The 18,016-nt window shown below is 39.5% G+C and overlaps 2 protein-coding genes across 6 annotated transcripts in view; both read left to right on the top strand.

The window, feature by feature from the left end:
- Positions 1-18,016, top strand: part of KLHL3 (kelch like family member 3) — a 312,385-nt gene that overhangs the window by 159,590 nt on the left and 134,779 nt on the right. The window lies entirely within an intron of this gene.
- HNRNPA0 (heterogeneous nuclear ribonucleoprotein A0) lies at positions 8,208-11,060 on the top strand. The gene has a single exon (XM_059174665.1). The coding sequence runs from the start codon at positions 8,548-8,550 to the stop codon at positions 9,472-9,474; it is 927 nt and encodes a 308-aa protein (XP_059030648.1). The 5' UTR covers positions 8,208-8,547; the 3' UTR covers positions 9,475-11,060.

Raw genomic sequence — 18,016 nt, 5'->3', positions numbered from 1 at the left:
AAGTATATAACAATATAATTATAATTAATATAATTATAATGATAAAATTGTATTATTTTATTATTAAAATAATAAACTGTGTGGTTCAGAGTCAGACTTCATTTGGTAAAATAAATGACCTTTGGTAAAATAAATGACCTTTCACACATCATCATCATGGTGTAAGATTCATACTCAAGCACAAGTCATTTTTTTTCTCTAAAATATCACTTTGAGTGCTTCATAATACTGATAGCTAGAAAATAATTATTTCCTTATTTTTTAATTAACCATTTGAGGGAAATTAGGTAGTTTGCAATTTTTTTCTACTATGAATAGTATTGAAATCCTTGTAGCTAAATTTTCACACAGATATTCACTTATTTCCTTAGCATTAATGTCCAGAAGCATAATAACTGGTTTGAAAGAATGGGTCATATTTTAAGGCTTTTGATTTGAGTTGAAAAAGATAGAAAGATTGTAGCTCATTGTAAATGACAGAAAGTGCCCTTTTGAAAGGTACCTTGAATAAATAAAAATGGAACATATTTTTATGTTTTATGTTTGCTAGGGCTTCCATGACAAAATGGTGGTGGCTTAAACATCAGAAAATAAAAAAACAAAACAAAATTAATCTTCTTGCAGTTCTGGGGTCTGGAGGTCCAAGATCAAAGTACCAGCAGGGCTGCACTCTTCTGAGACCTCTCTATGGCTTACAGATGGCCATCCTCTTGCTGCCTCTTCATATGGTCATTTCTCTGTGTACACGTACCTGTGGTATAGCTTTCTCTTTGTATAAGGACATCAGTCATATGGATTAGAGCCCCATGCTAATAGCCTTTTTAACTTACTTCTTTTTTAAAATTATTTTTATTAACATAAGTATTATTTGCCCCAGGGGTTCAGGTCTGTGAATTGTCAGGCCTCCACACTTCACAGCACTCACCATACCACATACCATCCCCAATGTCCATAACCCAACCACCCTCTCCACGACCCCTCCCCCCTAGCAACCTGCAGTCTGTTTTGTAAGATTAAGAGTCTCTTATGGTTTCTCTCCCTCCTGATCCTGTCTTGTTTCATTTTTTCCTTCCCTACCTCCCAAACGCTCCACTCTCCTCTCAAATTCCTCATATCAGGGAGATCATATGATAATTATCTTTCTCCAATCGTCTTATTTCGCTCAGCTTAATACCCTCTAGTTCCATCCACGTCGTTCCAAATGGCAAGATTTCATTTCTTTTGATGGCTGCATAGTATTCTGTTGTGTGTGTGTGTATATATATGTATATATATATATATATGTAATATATGTATATATATATATATATATATATATATATATGTAATATACATATATATATACACATACCACATCTTCTTTATCCATTCATCTGTTGATGGCCATTTAGGCTTTTTCCATAGTTTGGCTATTGTGACATTGCTGCTATAAATATTTGGGTGTACATGCCCCTTCGGATCCTTACATTTGTATCTTTAGGGTAAATACCCAGTAGTGTGATTGCTGGGTCATAAGGTAGCTCTGTTTTCAACTTTTTGAGGAACCTCCATGGTGATATAGTGTCCTTCCTCATTTCTCATTACAGTCTTTGACTTAAAATCTAATTGATCTGATATAAGAATTGCCACCCCAGCTTTCTTTTGATGTCCACTAGCACGGTAAATTGTTTTCTACCCCCTCACTTGAAATCTGGAAATGTCTTTGGTTCTAAAATGAGTTTCTTGTAGATAGCATATCGATGGGTTTTGTTTTTTTATCCATTCTGATACCCTGTGTCTTTTGATTGGGGCATTTAGCCCATTTACATTCAGGTTAACTATTGAAAGATATGAATTTAGTGTCATTGTATTGCCTATAAGGTGACTGTTACTATATATTGTCTCTGTTCCTTTTAGGTCTACTCCTTTTAAGCTCTCTCTTTGCTTAGAGGACCCCTTTCAATATTTCCTGTAGGGCTGGTTTGGTGTTTGCAAATTCTTTTAAATTTTGTTTGTCCTGAAGCTTTTTATCTCTCCTATTTTCAGTGATAGGCTAGCTGGATATAGTATTCTTGGCTGCATACTTTTCTCATTTAGTGCTCTGAATATATCATGCCAGTTCTTTCTGGCCTGCCAGGTCTCTGTGGATAAGTCTGCTGCCAATCTAATGTTTCTACCATTGTATGTTATAGGATTCTTATTCCGAGCTGCTTTCTGGATCTCTTTGTCACTAAGACTTGTAAGTTTTACTATTAGATGATGGGGTTTGGATCTATTTTTATTGATTTTGAGGGGAGTTCTCTGTGCCTCCTGGATTTTGATGCTTGTTCCCTTTGCCATATTAGGAAAATTCTCTACTATAATTCACCTCCAATATACCTTCTGCCCCTCTCTTTCTTCTTCTTCTGGAATCCCAATTATTCTAATACTGTTTTGTCTTATGGTATCACTTATGTCTTGAATTCTCCCTTCATGGCCCAGTAGTTGTGTCTCTTTTGCTCAGCTTCTTTATTTTCCATCATTTGGTCTTCTATATCACTAATTCTCTCTTCTGCTTTATTTATCCTAGCAGTCAGAGCCTCCGTTTTTTAATGTGCCTCATTAATAGCTTTTAAAATTTCAATTTGCTTAGATTTTAGTTCTTTCATTTCTCCAGAAATGGATTTTATTTCTCCAGAAAGGGATTCTCTACTATCTTCCATGCCTTTTTCGAGCCCAGCTAGCACCTTGGAATCATTGTTCTGAACTCTAGTTCTGACATATTACCAATGTCCATATTGATTAGGTCCCTAGCCATTGGTACTGCCTCTTCTTTTTTTCGTGGTGAGTTTTTAATGCCTTGTCATTTTATCCAGATAAGAATATATGAATGAGAAAATAAAATACTAAGAGGGTGGCAAAGACCCCAGGAATATCTCAGAAGAGATCCAAAACCATGTGGAGAAGAAGGGGAAAAAATAAAAAATTCCATATAAATTTATTTATATTTATTTATCTATCTATCTATCTATTTATTTATTTATTTATTTATAGAGTGGTGTATAGAACAGAGCCACCCGCTTGATTTTGGGTATATTTTGGTTTCTTAGAAGAAATTACCTCCCAAAATTTTAAGGAAAGAAAAAAATACACACAAACACACACACACACAAATAAGGGTTGGAATATGACTTCAAAGATGAAAACTTAAAAAAAAATTCTTGAAAAGGAATTGATAAGTTGGTAGGAAAAAGAAAAGAAAAAAAAAGAGGAGGGATTGTGCTCCGGCTGGAGAGTAGAAGAAAGCCATATGCTAGATTAGGGTATATTTTGATCTATTAGAAACTGTATCCCAAAATTTTTTAGGAAAAACAAAAACCTATGTGTTACAAAAAATAAGGTTAAATACAATGAAGTGATAAAATATGACTATTACAATGAAGGTTTAAAAAGATTTTTTAAAAAAGATTTTATTTATTTATTTGACAGAGATCACAAGTAGGCAGAGAGGCAGGAAGAGACAGAGAGAGGGGGAAGCAAGCTCCCCACTGAGCAGAGATCCTGATGTGGGGCTTGATCCCAGGACCCTGAGATCATATCTGAGCCAAAGGCAGAGGCTTTTACCCATTGAGCCACCCAGGCACCCCTAAAAAGATTTTTTTTTTTAAAAGAAAGGTATTGTGAAGACAAACTAGTTTTTTTAAAAAAAAAAAAGCTAAAAGAGAAAAGAGGAAAAGTTAAAAAAATAGAATAAGAAAAAAATAAAATTATAAAAAAATTAACTTTGCAAGAGTAAAAAGTTGTGGGAAAAAAGCCATGAATTCTATGCATTGCTTTCCTCTAGCTCTGGAGTTTGATCAGTAAGCTTGGTCTTGGCTGGTTGTTCTCGCTGATCTTCTGTGGGAGGGGCCTGTTGCAGTGATTCTCAAATGTCTTTGTCCAAGTTGGAATTGCACTGTCCTTGCTAGGGACTGGGCTAAGTAACCTGCTCGGGTTTGCTCTTGGAGATTTTGTTCCCTGAACATTTTCCATACTGCTTTGGAGGACGGGAATGAAAATGGCAGCCTCCCAATCTCTGGCCTGGAGGAGCTGAGAGCTCGGAGACCCCCTCCTCAGTGCTCCCTAAGAGAAAAGCGCTCAATCACTCCTCTCTCTGGTCTCTGGGCACACTCCGAGCTCACCTGGCCTGTGACTGAGCGTTTCTATCTCTGGCACATCGCCCCGTTTGGAGTTTCCAAACCCTGCGGATTCCTGCCGCACTGCTTCTCCAGGAGCAGGAAGGTGAGTCTCCCTGGATCTGCCACTTGTGGGGTCCCTGCTCGAAGAGCAGTGGCTCGACTATGCCTTGGCTCACAGTTTAAGGTAACCCCGATCTGTAAGCTCATTCTTCAGCTCCGTCTTTGCAGCCGGCTTCCCCGCTCTGATACCTGGCAGCTGCCACTCAGACACCTCTGATCTTTCTGTGACCCCATGGGACTTAAAACCACATTCTCTGCAAGGGCTCCACCCCCGCTTAGCCTCTGGAGCAATGTCCCTCAGTGGAGCAGAATTCTAAAATTTCTGATTTTGTGCCCCACTGCTGTGCCGCTTGCCAGGAGATGGCCCCTCCCACCGTGGTTTATCTTCCCGTTGCTTTGGATTCACTTCTCAGCACGTCCTACTTTTCAGAAAGTGGTCAGTTTTCTGTTCCTAGAATTGCTGCTTTTCTTCTATCTCCTGTTGAGTTTGTAGGTGTTCAGAATGGTTTGATACCTATCTAGCGGCACTCTTGGGATCTGATATTGTTTCAGTCTGCTACTCCTCCACCATCTTGCCTCTCTCTTCTTAACGACCTTCGCATCAATTACAGTTATATTTAGAAGTATTGAGGGGTAAGGTTTCAACATATGAACTTTCTGGAGGGGACACAATTAAATACATACCAAAACCCTAACTATAAAAAGAGACTCTTGGATGTCATAGAAGGTTGATTAAAAAAAAAATTGGAGGTGCTGCTTTCTGGAAATATAGGTTATCATAGTTTTCCTTTCTTCCCCAGCTCATCCTTTTTCCTTTCCTTTCCCATTCTTTTTCTTTTTCTAGGTATAACTTAGGTACAGTAAAATACACCTTCGTTAGTGTGTAAGGTGTAGGAGTTGTGTACCCACCACATGCAGTTAGATTTCTGTAATCAAGCTTGCAAGAGGGATGGAAACCAAATGTCTAAATTTCAGTTATATTTTAAATGTTTGTTTTATTTTGGAAGGCTGAGATACTGGTAAACAAGGTAAAACCAAGGAACAAACTCAGGCAGTGATCTGAAAGGTAAAGTAGGAAAATAAAGTTTTTCTTTTTGAATGATCTGAGGGGTAGGAAACTGCTTCATTTAAGTGTTTCTATAATACTCCGTATTCACTGTGCCCACCTTTACCAATCTAATCTCCAAAGATAATCTAACCTCCCAATTATTTTGCATTTATCCTGGCTTCCTAAATGTCTCTTAAACATGCTTGTATCACCTCCCATCATCTCCTAAACCCCTTTTATATGTAAGCACTTAAAAAAATATTTATTGATTTACTAGAAAGAGAGAGAAAGAGAGCATGTGCACACTCTGGGTGCTTTTTTTCCCCTGTACTGAGCCACCCAGGTACCCCAGGAAACGCATTTTTTTATATAGTTCAGAGCCCCTATACGTAAGGTTTATCAGACATATGCCTCTGTGATGCTTTCCTAGTCTGTAGACATTAAACCCATAATAGATTCCCAATTAAGTGGTATGGAGGATTTTTAAAAAACAATGTAGAAGAAAGCTGTTAGTTTGGAATTTATAGTTTGTATGAGAAAATAAGTTATGGTTTAATCACTTTCCTTCAGAAGTTCATCTTTTACTGTTACAGCCTTTTTTCTGTTTTTTGCTTTTTTTGAGAGTGAGGGGTGGGAAGGGCAGAGGGAGAGGGAGAGAGAGAATTTTAAGCATGTTCAGCATGGAGCCCTAGCTAGGGCTCAATCACACAACCCTGAGATCAGGACCTGAGCTTAAATGGGGTCTGATGCTTAACTGTGCCACCTAGGTGCCCCTAAAATTAAAATACTTTTCTTAATGTCTAATCTCTCATGTCAGGTGTAATCTTGGGGATAGTGAAAAATAGTGCCCTATAAATATCCCATATCACCTTAAACAGCTATGTTTATCATCTTGCCCAACTCCCTCCAAAATAGTTTCCTTAGTTTTGTAGTTCGTTCAGGCTACAATTTTAGTGTTCCAGATTTCAAACACTGGAATGCTTTTGTTTTCCTCATTCTGTATCATCAGTCGTTAGCAAATTCTGACATACTTGAATTTTGTGTGTGTGGTTTTTTTTTTTTCCCCCGTAACATAAAGGTAATAGCGTCCTACTGTCCTCCTTTAATTGGGAGCCCACTGACCACTATCATGCTGTGTGTATCATTCTTGTTATCTGCTTCTCCCCTCTAGAATGTAAGCTCTATGAGCCCAGAAAGTTTTGTCTGTTCTTTATTGCCATATTCCCAGCACCTGGTATATTTGTTGGTTGAATTGAGCATTTAGTATGTAGTAGCACTGTGTTTACATACAAAATTTCATTTAATTTTTACCACAGTTGGGAGGTGTTCAGTTTTTTGAGTTTCACATAATAAAACTGGCTAAGTTTTTAAAAAAGGTTAAGTGACTTGCTCAAAGTCATACAATGATCACACAGTTAGTAGGTGGTAATACCAGACTCTAGTTTGTTCTCAAGCCATGAAGCTTAATCTACATGCCTTTGAACTAATTTTGACTACTACCTAAATTTCAAGGCATTCCCTAATGTCCAAGACTCTAAACCTGGATTACCCATTATTTTCTATCAAAAACCTCTCGCTCCAAACTAGTCTACTTACTGTCCCTTGAACCTTATGTGGTTTTTGTTTCCTATTTTCCTCATGTAAAGTCCCTTTAGAAATTTTATCTAGCCTTTGAATCAGAGATTGAGGGCATGTGCTGCCTCTTTCGCCATTCAATCCTGAATACTCCAGGATGCAGTGAGGAACACCTCATCTTCAGTATTTACGGTGTCCCGCTCCTTGAATCTTGCATGGCACACAAAATGTTCAGTAAGTGGAAGCCGACCTAACTTGCTTGCATTTGCACCTGAGTGAGGGTCGGTAAGGCACTTACCAGCACTGCGTGATACTTATGTATAATGTCTTCGTGTTTAACCCCTTCGGTCCCCGGTTTGTTGTAGACTGCTTTTAAAGAAAGGTAACTTGTTGGGAAGGAAGCAACGCGTAGGTAACGTAAACCTATAAAACGATGTGTGCCCTTTAGTTAAATGAAAATGCCAGCTGTCGGAGTGCGCGAGGGGAGGCTGAGGGGCGTCGGGAAGGGCTTCACGGATGGCCGCAGGGTGGCGGGGGCTCTTGCGCCACGCCTCGGTCGGAAATCGGAAGCGCTTGTGGCACACCGCCGCCCTTCACCTGGCCTCGGGCTTGCTTTTGCTCAGGGCCACATGCCAGTGTTTTAGTTTAACTGCGCGTCGGGCCCCCAGTAAACGGTTAGTAACCGCCTTTCCCCGACCAGGTCTCTACCCTCCATCTTTGTGCGGACGGGGGGGGGGGCGCGCGGAGAGGATGCCAGGTGTAGCGTCCCGGCTGAATCGCGGCGGGTAAACCCAGACCCCTAACCCCAACAGTCAAGTTTTCAAAAAGCCCGCGCGTGGGGCCCCAGGCCGTATCCGTTGGGAACGGGCCCCCAGCGCGTCCCCGCTCAACCCCCGCCCCCCACCAAGCCCAGGAAGGTGGATAAGGCATCTGGGTAGCAGGTAGGTTCTGCACACAGGGAGCGCCGTAGCCAGCGCGCACCTGGGAGCGCGCCCGTCCAGCGGCGGCCGAAAACGGAAGTGGGCGCGAGCGGGTCGCAGTGATTGGCTGAACCCACATGTCTCTCAAGGGGCTGGCGCGAACGCCGCTGCGGAGTTGGGCGAGGGGATACGGCAAGGGGAGGGGGCAACACACTGGGAACAGCCGCGGGGCTGGGAAGAAATGAATTGCGGAGGTGCGCGGAGAGCAAGGAGAGTCCCTGGTCAGCGAACACGGGGGAGCCAGGGTGTGAAAGCGGGACTGTAGAGGCGGTGGCGGGAGCAGCGCAGGCCGACGGCTTGAATCGACCGCGGAGGGCGGGGAGTCCGTGACCGAGAGCGGCGCTGCGGCGCGGTAGGCGGGACTAGGGAGAGCGACGCAGGGATTGGCGGGCTGCACTGGGCTGCCGTACGTCGGCGGTGACGCACGCCTCGGGGAGGGTGCGCGCGCGTTCAGCGGCCTCTTTGTGTGGTGCCCAGATAGGGGAGCGGAGGCGGCGGTGGCGATAGCGGTGGTGTTGGTTGGCTTCCAGACGCCTCGGCTCGCCCTCTCGCCGGCACCTCTCCCCTTCCCTTCCCCTTCCTTTTCTCCTCCTTCCCTCCCCTTCCCTTCTTCCCTTCCCCGTCGGTGACCGGCGGTGGCGGCTCCAGCAACGGCTGGGCCCAAGCTGTGAAGAGGCCTTAGCCAACGATAACGGCGACGGCGAAACCTCGGAGCTCGCAGGGCGGGGGGAAGGCCCGGGCCGTGGAGATGGAGAATTCCCAGTTGTGTAAGCTATTCATCGGCGGCCTCAATGTGCAGACGAGTGAGTCGGGCCTGCGCGGCCACTTTGAGGCCTTTGGGACTCTGACGGACTGCGTGGTGGTGGTGAACCCCCAGACCAAACGCTCCCGTTGCTTCGGCTTCGTGACCTACTCCAATGTGGAGGAGGCCGATGCCGCCATGGCCGCCTCGCCCCATGCCGTGGACGGCAACACGGTGGAGCTGAAGCGGGCGGTGTCCCGGGAGGATTCGGCGCGGCCCGGTGCCCACGCCAAGGTTAAGAAGCTCTTTGTCGGGGGCCTAAAGGGAGACGTGGCCGAGGGCGACCTCATCGAGCATTTCTCGCAGTTTGGCACGGTGGAAAAGGCCGAAATTATTGCCGACAAGCAGTCGGGCAAGAAGCGTGGCTTCGGCTTCGTGTATTTTCAGAATCACGACGCGGCAGACAAGGCCGCGGTTGTCAAGTTCCATCCGATCCAGGGCCATCGCGTGGAAGTGAAGAAGGCGGTCCCCAAGGAGGATATCCACTCCGGTGGGGGCGGAGGCGGGTCCCGGTCCTCCCGGGGCGGCCGGGGGGGCCGGGGTCGCGGCGGTGGTCGAGACCAGAACGGCCTGTCTAAAGGCGGCGGTGGCGGTTACAACAGCTACGGTGGTTACGGCGGAGGCGGGGGCGGCGGAGGCGGTGGCTACAATGCCTACGGAGGCGGCGGAGGCGGTTCGTCCTACGGGGGAAGCGACTACGGTAACGGCTTCGGCGGCTTCGGCAGCTACAGCCAGCATCAGTCCTCCTATGGGCCCATGAAGGGAGGCGGCGGCGGCGGTGGCGGTGGCAGCAGCTGGGGCGGTCGCAGTAACAGTGGACCTTACAGAGGCGGCTATGGCGGTGGGGGTGGTTATGGAGGCAGCTCCTTTTAAAAAAAAAATCTAAAAATACCTGGGAGTGGCTATAGGGGTAGCTCTTTTCAACAACCCAGCTAGGGTCAACTCCTAAGTTCCTTCCTCTCCCACCGCCTTCCCCATTTTGCCCTTGGGGGAGCCGCTTCTAAGGCTGCTATCCTTGGGGGTGTTGCCCTATTTGCCTGCCACCTCTCTTGTCTCTCCCTCCGAAGATGGACTCGGCCTCACATACACATTTTTGTGTTACAGTCATTGATGGACTCTATTTTTTTATTATTACTTGGACCTTGGTCGTTTTTATACTAGCAAAATGTCTTGTTTTAATTTGTGTTTTTTGGGGGGGAGGGAGTGAACTTGCTGATTCTGTAGCAAAACCTGGGCGGGGGTTGGGGTGGGGGGGTAGTTTACTTTGTTGTAAGGACTTGATATCTGGCTACAGCGTTTTCTATGAAATCTACTTGGATTCCATGCCTGAAATTTGGAAGCATATGTACAAAAATCATTTTTACGTTTTATTTTTAATAAATCATTGTGTTTGACCGTATATGTCTAACATTTTTTTTCTAGGATCCATTCCTTACCGTTTTAAGGGATATTAGTTTAATAATTTTCGTGTTCATTCTTAATTCTTGATGTGTACTTAGAGAAACTTTCAAAAGGTCCTTTGGTGGTTTTTTTTTTTTTTTTCCTGTTGCCTTTCTAGTGACGTGTTAAATTTTATCCCTTACAGGCAAAACTTTTGCAGTGGTGGATGTAGCTTTTTAAAATCTTTAAAGTTTCTGTGCATCCATCTCTTGTACCAAGCGATTTGCTTATCGTCTTGACATGGTTGGTCACTTCTTTCTATGAGAATTTACTTCAAAGTATGTACTGTGTAGTTTGAAAAGAAATAGTTTGTGTTAAGCATGTGTTTTCATTCATATAAACTGTTTAAAAATTTTCAGATGGCCTAGTTTCATCCCTCTTACTGGTTTGTCTGTAATGAATGGTTACAAATAAGGGTTATATTTTACCCTTAAACCAAATGCATTTTTGTATTTTCAGAGCAGGTTTAAACGTTTTTTCCTATAGCTGAATTGTTGTCCTCTTGGAAATCCTTCCCCCAACCTTTGTAGCACCATCTACTGGCAGAATGGCAGTATATCTGCGAAACAATTTGTTTAAAAAACTTGTTTAGGATAATTGCATCAGATTTAGAAGTTTTGCCATCACAAATCTGTGCAGACTTTGGTTACACATTTACTTGTAACTGAGATGGGCTTTATGGGAATGTAGTTAACAGTCCATATCACTATTACCCTTTCTACACGAGATTTGAAAATGTAAACTGCTATGCATAGCTTGGGCAATGGCCCAAAATTGCTATGACAGCTAATGAACCAGCTACGTGTACTGGTGTCTTAGGTGCAAGTTGTAAAGCAAAATATTTGTGTATTCTGCTTGGTTAACAAATGTATATTTGTAGCCCTTTCATGCAATAGAATTCAAGTTGTTGTTTATAAAAAACAAAACAAAACAATGATATAGGAGAAAATTGCCTTCCTGGATAGAAATATAGAATAGCAACGTTTATGGATATCACAAATAAAGAATTCAATTCTTTACATGATTGAGTGAGAGTATGTATAACCTGGTGGGTGTGTTCAGAGTACTTATGATATAGTACACTTGATTTAATGTTACGGTAAAACTTTTTACTTGAATATTGCATTCAAAAGCCCAAATGTATATTAAGAAGCTTTCTGAAGGGGCGGTTAATGGGCTTTAAAGTAAAAGATTATTTTAGCATTGACTTTGTCTTAGTTCTTGCTACTGTATATTTCTTAATATCAAATTTGTGCCAAATTTTTTATCTTAATTGCTGGGGCTTTCATTTCAAGAGATAGAAGAGAGGTCAAGATTGTGAGGCTAGATTAGGACTGCTCAGTAGTCGTTTTGACAATAGCTGATGCTTGGTACAGATAACTTGAGTATACCTCTATGACAGATGGGATAGATGTTTTTTGCACGTTGAATAAATGTAGTCAAATCTTGCTCTTAAAAGTTCTACAGCTCTTTAAATTTATTTTTTAGTTTAGTGAAACATAATACATGTGGACTTCTTCATTTGGTAGTTTAGTACCATTTTGTGAGTGCCTCGAAGGTACAGAAAATGATACGCTTAAAAGTTTTCATTATAACTATTACTCTGCTTGCCTTTTATTCAGCTTTAGTGGGAAGATCCAATTCTTCTGGGTCAGTTGGAATAGTCCCCTTTTTGGAGGGTTTCCAAAGTCTGATAAGGTTATTGGTATTTTGTATTCCTAACATAGTGACTTCTAAAACATAAAATGAATGATGTAGAAGGATTACCTGTTAATTAGAAAAGCAACTCAAGGTGCTGTTCATTTATATTAACACTTCATTGTTGTGCATTTACCTTGATTTTCTGTGATCTGGACTGGTATTCAGTGAAGGCAAAAGCATAGTGATATTTAGTCTTTCTGGAATTGCTCTTGTCAATTTTTATAGAAGCATTTTTGATATGTAGGGTTTTTAAGTCCTTTCACCTATGAGAACTATCTGAACATTATTACTTAAAACTTAAGAATTCATGAGAGGGTGTGGTACAGAATCTAGTCAGTACTGAATAGAATTTTATGCCATGCTTGAATCTAATTTGAAAGATTATCAAAATAAAAACCATTTTTTGTCTCGCTATTATGAAGAGCTTTTACATTTACGGGATTTTTGGTATAAATTCAGTGGTAATTATTAGTTGAACCATGTTTTGAAAGGTATTTAAAGATTGATGGTAGTTTCAAATCTTAAGCTTGCAAATGGTTAATGTTTATAGGGATAACTATAGAATGATATGTTTCTTCCAATAACTTAGTGCTTTTGAACATAATTTCTTAAATATGCCTCACAATAAATTTTTGCATTTAAACAAGGTTAAAGGGTTTGAGGATACTTGAAAATTTAGTATTGATGATTATTCCCCTCAAGACCAGAAGTGACAGTGTCGCTTATTTTGTAGGCTTCTTTAAGTGTTTGCTTTTCTCGAATTTGTGTTCTGTTAAATTTTATATGCCTGTATCTTTGCTGACTGAAAGTGGACCTTTGGATGTTGGATTGATATGAGTAAAACTGCAAGTAGACAGTGGATTTTACCTAGAAAGATAACATTTGGGTAAGTCTCCCCTATTTTAACCAACTTAATGAGTGTAAGATTGTGATTACTGGGAAAAATGCGTTCTATTCTGTTTCAGAAGGTCTTTATTTCACTTCCATCTGAAACAGGGCAACAAAAATTGCCTCTAAACCAGAGTAGGGCAGTGCTTTTTTCTTAATGTCTCTTTGCAGGTTATTTTGATGTGCCTTTGTTTCATGCTTTCTATTAAAAGTGAAAATACATTGTAAGATTTTTTTTTCAATAAAGAATCCCTTGAAAGAATAGGTAAAGCCTAAGAAACGTATTTTCTGCAATACAGTATGTTATTTAAAAAGTTGTTATGTTGCTTATCATTTAGACTGTCACAGAAAACGGCATTATTACTACTAGGAAATAGAAAATACAAAAATCTTATTGAGTCTTGGGGCTGGTGTATTTTAAGAATAAATTTACTAATGTTAAATAACTGGTTATAAATCAAAATAAATGAAAAGTGAGTAAATATTCTACCAATATGACCAAATCCTCTTCTCAAGGGTAATCGTTAATAAGTTTATATTCTCCTAACTCTCCTTGGTATGCACCTAAGTTAATTTTTTTAAAAATAGGATTATATGGTTTTGCATTTTTAATGTATGTCAATAACATTCTCATAGGAATACAAATACACCTTTCTGTTGTCTATATAGTTGACCCTTGAACATAGTGGGGGTTGGGGCAGTGACACCCCCCCCCCCCAATGCAGTTTAAAATCTGTGTGTAAGTTTTGACTCTCCTTAAACTTAACTACTAATCCTGTCAGCTGGATGTTTTAGCTATAGCATAGTCAATTAGCACATATTTTGTATGTTACAGCTATCATATTGTATTCTAATAAAGTAAGCTAGAGAGAAGATAATTATTAAACTAATAAGAGAAAATGATATTTATAGTGTCGTACTGCATTTATAGAAAAAGATCACTAAGTGGACCTGTGTAATTCAAACCTGTGTTTGAGGGCCAACCGTAAATGTTTCATAGTATAGTTGTCCTATAAGTTAAAATACTCTTTTTGATGGAATGAGTTTTTTCTCTTGATTGATGAGTAATGTGATCATTATCTTTGCAGATATGTTCTTGCTGATCTCGTGTACTTAATTTATTAGATAGTTAACTCATAGTTAAATGTGGTAGAATGCAGCAGTTTTGTGGTTTCAGAAATATTTTTCAGTTCTTTGTATACACACAGATGAAGGTACATACTCAATTGCAGCTTTTTAAAGCCTTAGGGTAAATTCAGTGAAAACATTTTACAGAAAATTTTCAAAGCTCGATTATACATGATAGAATAGTTAATGGCCTTATCATTTCAGGAACATATTGTTGTCCTCCCCTTCTGTTTTCTCCAGTGGTTTTTACTGCAGAAATATTTGACAGTTTTTCCATAAGATGGCTACACACTATCACTTAGGACATTTCATTACTGTCCGAAATAAAGGTTTGACTATTACATTGTGCGAGGTATTCTGTGCATCATTTATTTTAGTCCTCAGTAACTATGAGGAGATCCTATTATCTATTCTGTATTAGCTACAGGCTAGTACCTAGTGTAAGTAATTTGCCTAAGATCATGGAGCTGCTGAGAACAAGAAATAGGAATCTTCTGCTTATTTTTTAAAAAAATTGTAAAAGTTAAAAAAATTTCTGTTTTCTTGCAGTGCCCAGAGATAACCTTTGTTAACAATTTGTTTTCTAGATCTTTTTCTTTGGTAGGATAGGTAGATACATATGCATATATATGAATTTTAACATCAAAGATATTCTATATTTATACATGTATCTTATATAACTATATGGTGTACTATAGCATAGATGCACATGATTTATTGAATAGCATATTTCCAGTTTTCTGTTTTTAATTTAAGACTTTTGCAGGCTTTGTGTTGTCATTTACAACATAAAAAAGAGGAAAAAAGTCAAGTATAGGAGCCTGGCTGAAGCTATTGGTTATATTAGTGTATGGATAGTTCTCTAAGAAATCTCCTAGAGTCCTACAAGGATTTTTCTGATACTTAGTCATTTTTCTCTCCCAAATTTCCTTGAATGAGAAAGAGTTGATTAAAGAATATTTAATATATCTACATTAAAAGCATGCCTTTATATTCTGAAGGGACTATACATTGAATTCTGGAAATTTATAACAATAGGCAGTTGTTTATTATTTTCTAGTTTATTCTACCTAAAACTGGTATCATCGTATTTCAGATGTGTGTGAATAGAGGTTTTTCACTGCGGAAATTGCTTTTAAGTTGAATTATGTGAATTGCTAAATACTTCCTCAAGAAGCTCTTGAGAAAACAAAGAAAATAACCTGGAAAGGGTATGCTGGGAGAGGTTTACTCTGGATCAGAGGTGGGCAATACCCAAAATCTAAATTGCCAGTTGAAACATGGATTCAGATCTTACTATTTAACCTTGGTAAGTCAACTTATTTTTCTTAGGCTAATTTTTCCTGTGGTATGAAAGACTTTAATTGCTTCGATTCTTTCTGATTCGATACTGTTAGTTCTTAGTCCTATTTGGTAACTAATTCAGTAACAGCCTTCAAGAGGAAACCCTGGCACTAATTTTTGTAATTCTTTATAAACAATTTATTGAACGTGACTTAGCTAAATGTAGTAAATAATACATGTAGTAGATATAGTAAAATATGTGTAGTAAATAGAGTAAAATAAATGTAGTAAATAAATTGCTCACGAGGTACCCACGGTTTAGTTTGGGTGGTGGGAATTTAAACAAAATAGAGTATGGGCATTTTACTCAGACATGTATTATGAGCAGTAGGGGTGACTTTCTGTGTGGATCAAAGGAAACCAGAGAATTGACATTTAGAATAGGTGGATGAGGTGGCTAAGGCCATTCTACAGCTTTTTTTTTTTTTTTTTAAGATTTTATTTTTTTATTTGAGAGAGCGTGAGAGAGCACAAGCAAGCTGGAGGGAGAGAGAGAGAGAAGCGGGCTCCCTGCTCAGCCCCAACATGGATCTCGATCCCAGGACCCCAGGATCATGACCTTAGCTGAAGGTAGATGCTTAACTGACTGAGCCACCCAGCGCCCCCCCTGCCCCCACTCCATTTCACAGATTATACCAAATCGCAGGGCCATATTAGTGTATGGATTGTTCTCTGAGAAATCTGCTAGAGTCCTACAAGGATTTTTCTGATAGTTATTTTCCCCTCCTAGCTTTTTGTTTCAGTTCATGAGAAAGAGTTGATTAAATCATATTTAATGTATCTACATTAAAAAACATGCCTTGATATTCTGAAGGGACTATACTTTGAAGTCTGGAAATTTTATAACAATAAAGAGGCAGTTTATTATTCTTCTCTAGTTTATTCTACCATAGGGGTTTCTCACTGCAGAAATTGCTTTTAAGTTGAATTAAGCAACTTGCTAAATAAAAGGCTCTTTACCTTTTTTTCTTGTATTATTAGACTGCAGAGTAGACTCTAAAAGCACATCATCCATTTTTATTTATTTTGCATTATTTTAAGATTCAGGATTTTTGCTAAGTATTGATAGCAAAATCAGCTTAAGAGAGGTGAAACTTATTCAGTGAAAGATTTACAAGATTGTGGAAATATTAAGTAGGAAATGATAATCACCATATACTAGTGGATTTTTCCATCAGGAGTGTAATTCACTTTTGGGAGACCCCTTTTATTAAGCTGTAGTTAGCAGTATGCTCATCATTCTTGCATTTTCATCTTACAAATATCTTATATTTTGACTTACTAGTAGATTTTAAAATACGATTTTGTTAGAAACTTACAGTAATTAAGTCAGTTTGTGATACAAAAGAAAGTGAATTTGCTGTAAGTGAAAGGTTATATATTCTCTACATTTCATCTTAAAAATAAAGTTAACATTTGTATAATTTGGGGGGAGGCAGTATTTGAAAAATAAGTGGGCATGAATTATAGCCTCAAATTGAATTTGACTTTAACACTTCGTGAATGTTCTTGATGTTTAAATTTAGTCTTTTGCTAATTATAATGTGTGGAATTATTTTAGTTGGGAAATAGAATATATTACTCATTTCAAAGAGGCACACAACTGGTTTGAGAACATTAGTCTTTGAGATTGGAACTTGTTTTTGGGTGAACTTCACATTATCCCTAAAGGAGAATTTAAATGCTACTAGATAAGACATTTATCATAAAAAGGAGATATTTGGAAGCTGCTTTTATTTTATTTATTTATTTATTTATTTATTTATTTATTTTTAAAGATTTTATTTATTTATTTGACAGAGAGAAATCACAAGTAGATGGAGAGGCAGGCAGAGAGAGAGAGAGGGAAGCAGGCTCCCTGCTGAGCAGAGAGCCCGATACGGGCCTCAATCCCAGGACCCTGAGATCATGACCTGAGCCGAAGGCAGCGGCTTAACCCACTGAGCCACCCAGGCGCCCTGAAAGCTGCTTTTAAAAAAAGAATCAGAAAGTAGGAAGGGCAGTTGAGTCTTCTACTTCTTCCACCTACTTTTTTGCTTGCACTTGGAGCTAGGTGAATTAAGTATTCACAGAGGAAAAGGATTCACAAAGATACCTTTCTAGGAAGGCATTTTTTCCTTGTATGTGTGCCTCCTTTTCCCAGGCAGATTCTCTTAGGCTCCTATGATTATTTTACCACTTTGGTTTGCTTAAATAAGTAAATACAAGACAAAACAAAACTACCTGAAATAGGTTTGTGTCATCATCTGCTTTAAAATTCTCTGATGTGAACTAAAATTCTTTGATGTGTAGCATTTAAATGACATGCTTATTTCTCAGTGATTGCCATCATTTTCATCAGGTATTGATCACCTTTGTGCAAAAGACATCTAGAATTTGGAGATACATAGCAGTAAGAAAAACATGGTTCTTGTCTTCAAATAACTGCATTCTGATTGAAATTCAGTTTCTTTGGAAATGATGGATCCTTTCCTTTTAAGCATCACAGCGTCATCTGGGATTGTTAACAACATACAAACAATTTGGAGTGTGTCATTGTTATTTAGCATTCATTCTCTGATTATATTAAGGCTTTACATGTTCACTGGTTACTAGATTAGATACCATGTGAAAGGTGCATTTTTTCACTGATGTTTATGTTGCAAATACAATTTACTTCAGAGTAAGCATCTGATTTAATATTTCATAGTCCTTAAGGACATACATTTTGGCATCAAATAGTTTAGATTTCATTCTTGACCCTGTCACTTTCTAGTCCTGTGACATTGAACAAGTTGGCCTAAACCCTCAGTTTCTTTGTCTTTAAAAAGGAGAGAATACCATCAGAAAGGATGAATACCCAACTTTTGTAGCAACATGGACAGGACTGGAAGAGATTATGCTGAGTGAAATAAGTCAAGCAGAGAGAGTCAAT

The sequence above is a fragment of the Mustela lutreola genome, chromosome 5, assembly GCF_030435805.1.
Source record: "Mustela lutreola isolate mMusLut2 chromosome 5, mMusLut2.pri, whole genome shotgun sequence".
Taxonomy (NCBI): domain Eukaryota; kingdom Metazoa; phylum Chordata; class Mammalia; order Carnivora; family Mustelidae; genus Mustela; species Mustela lutreola.
The sequence above is the reverse complement of the archived record's forward strand: the minus strand, read 5'-3'. Positions and strand labels throughout refer to the sequence as shown.

Excerpts from the sequence above, each read along its gene's own strand:
- HNRNPA0 (XM_059174665.1), top strand. The coding sequence starts at position 8,548 with ATGGAGAATTCCCAGTTGTGTAAGCTATTCATCGGCGGCCTCAATGTG.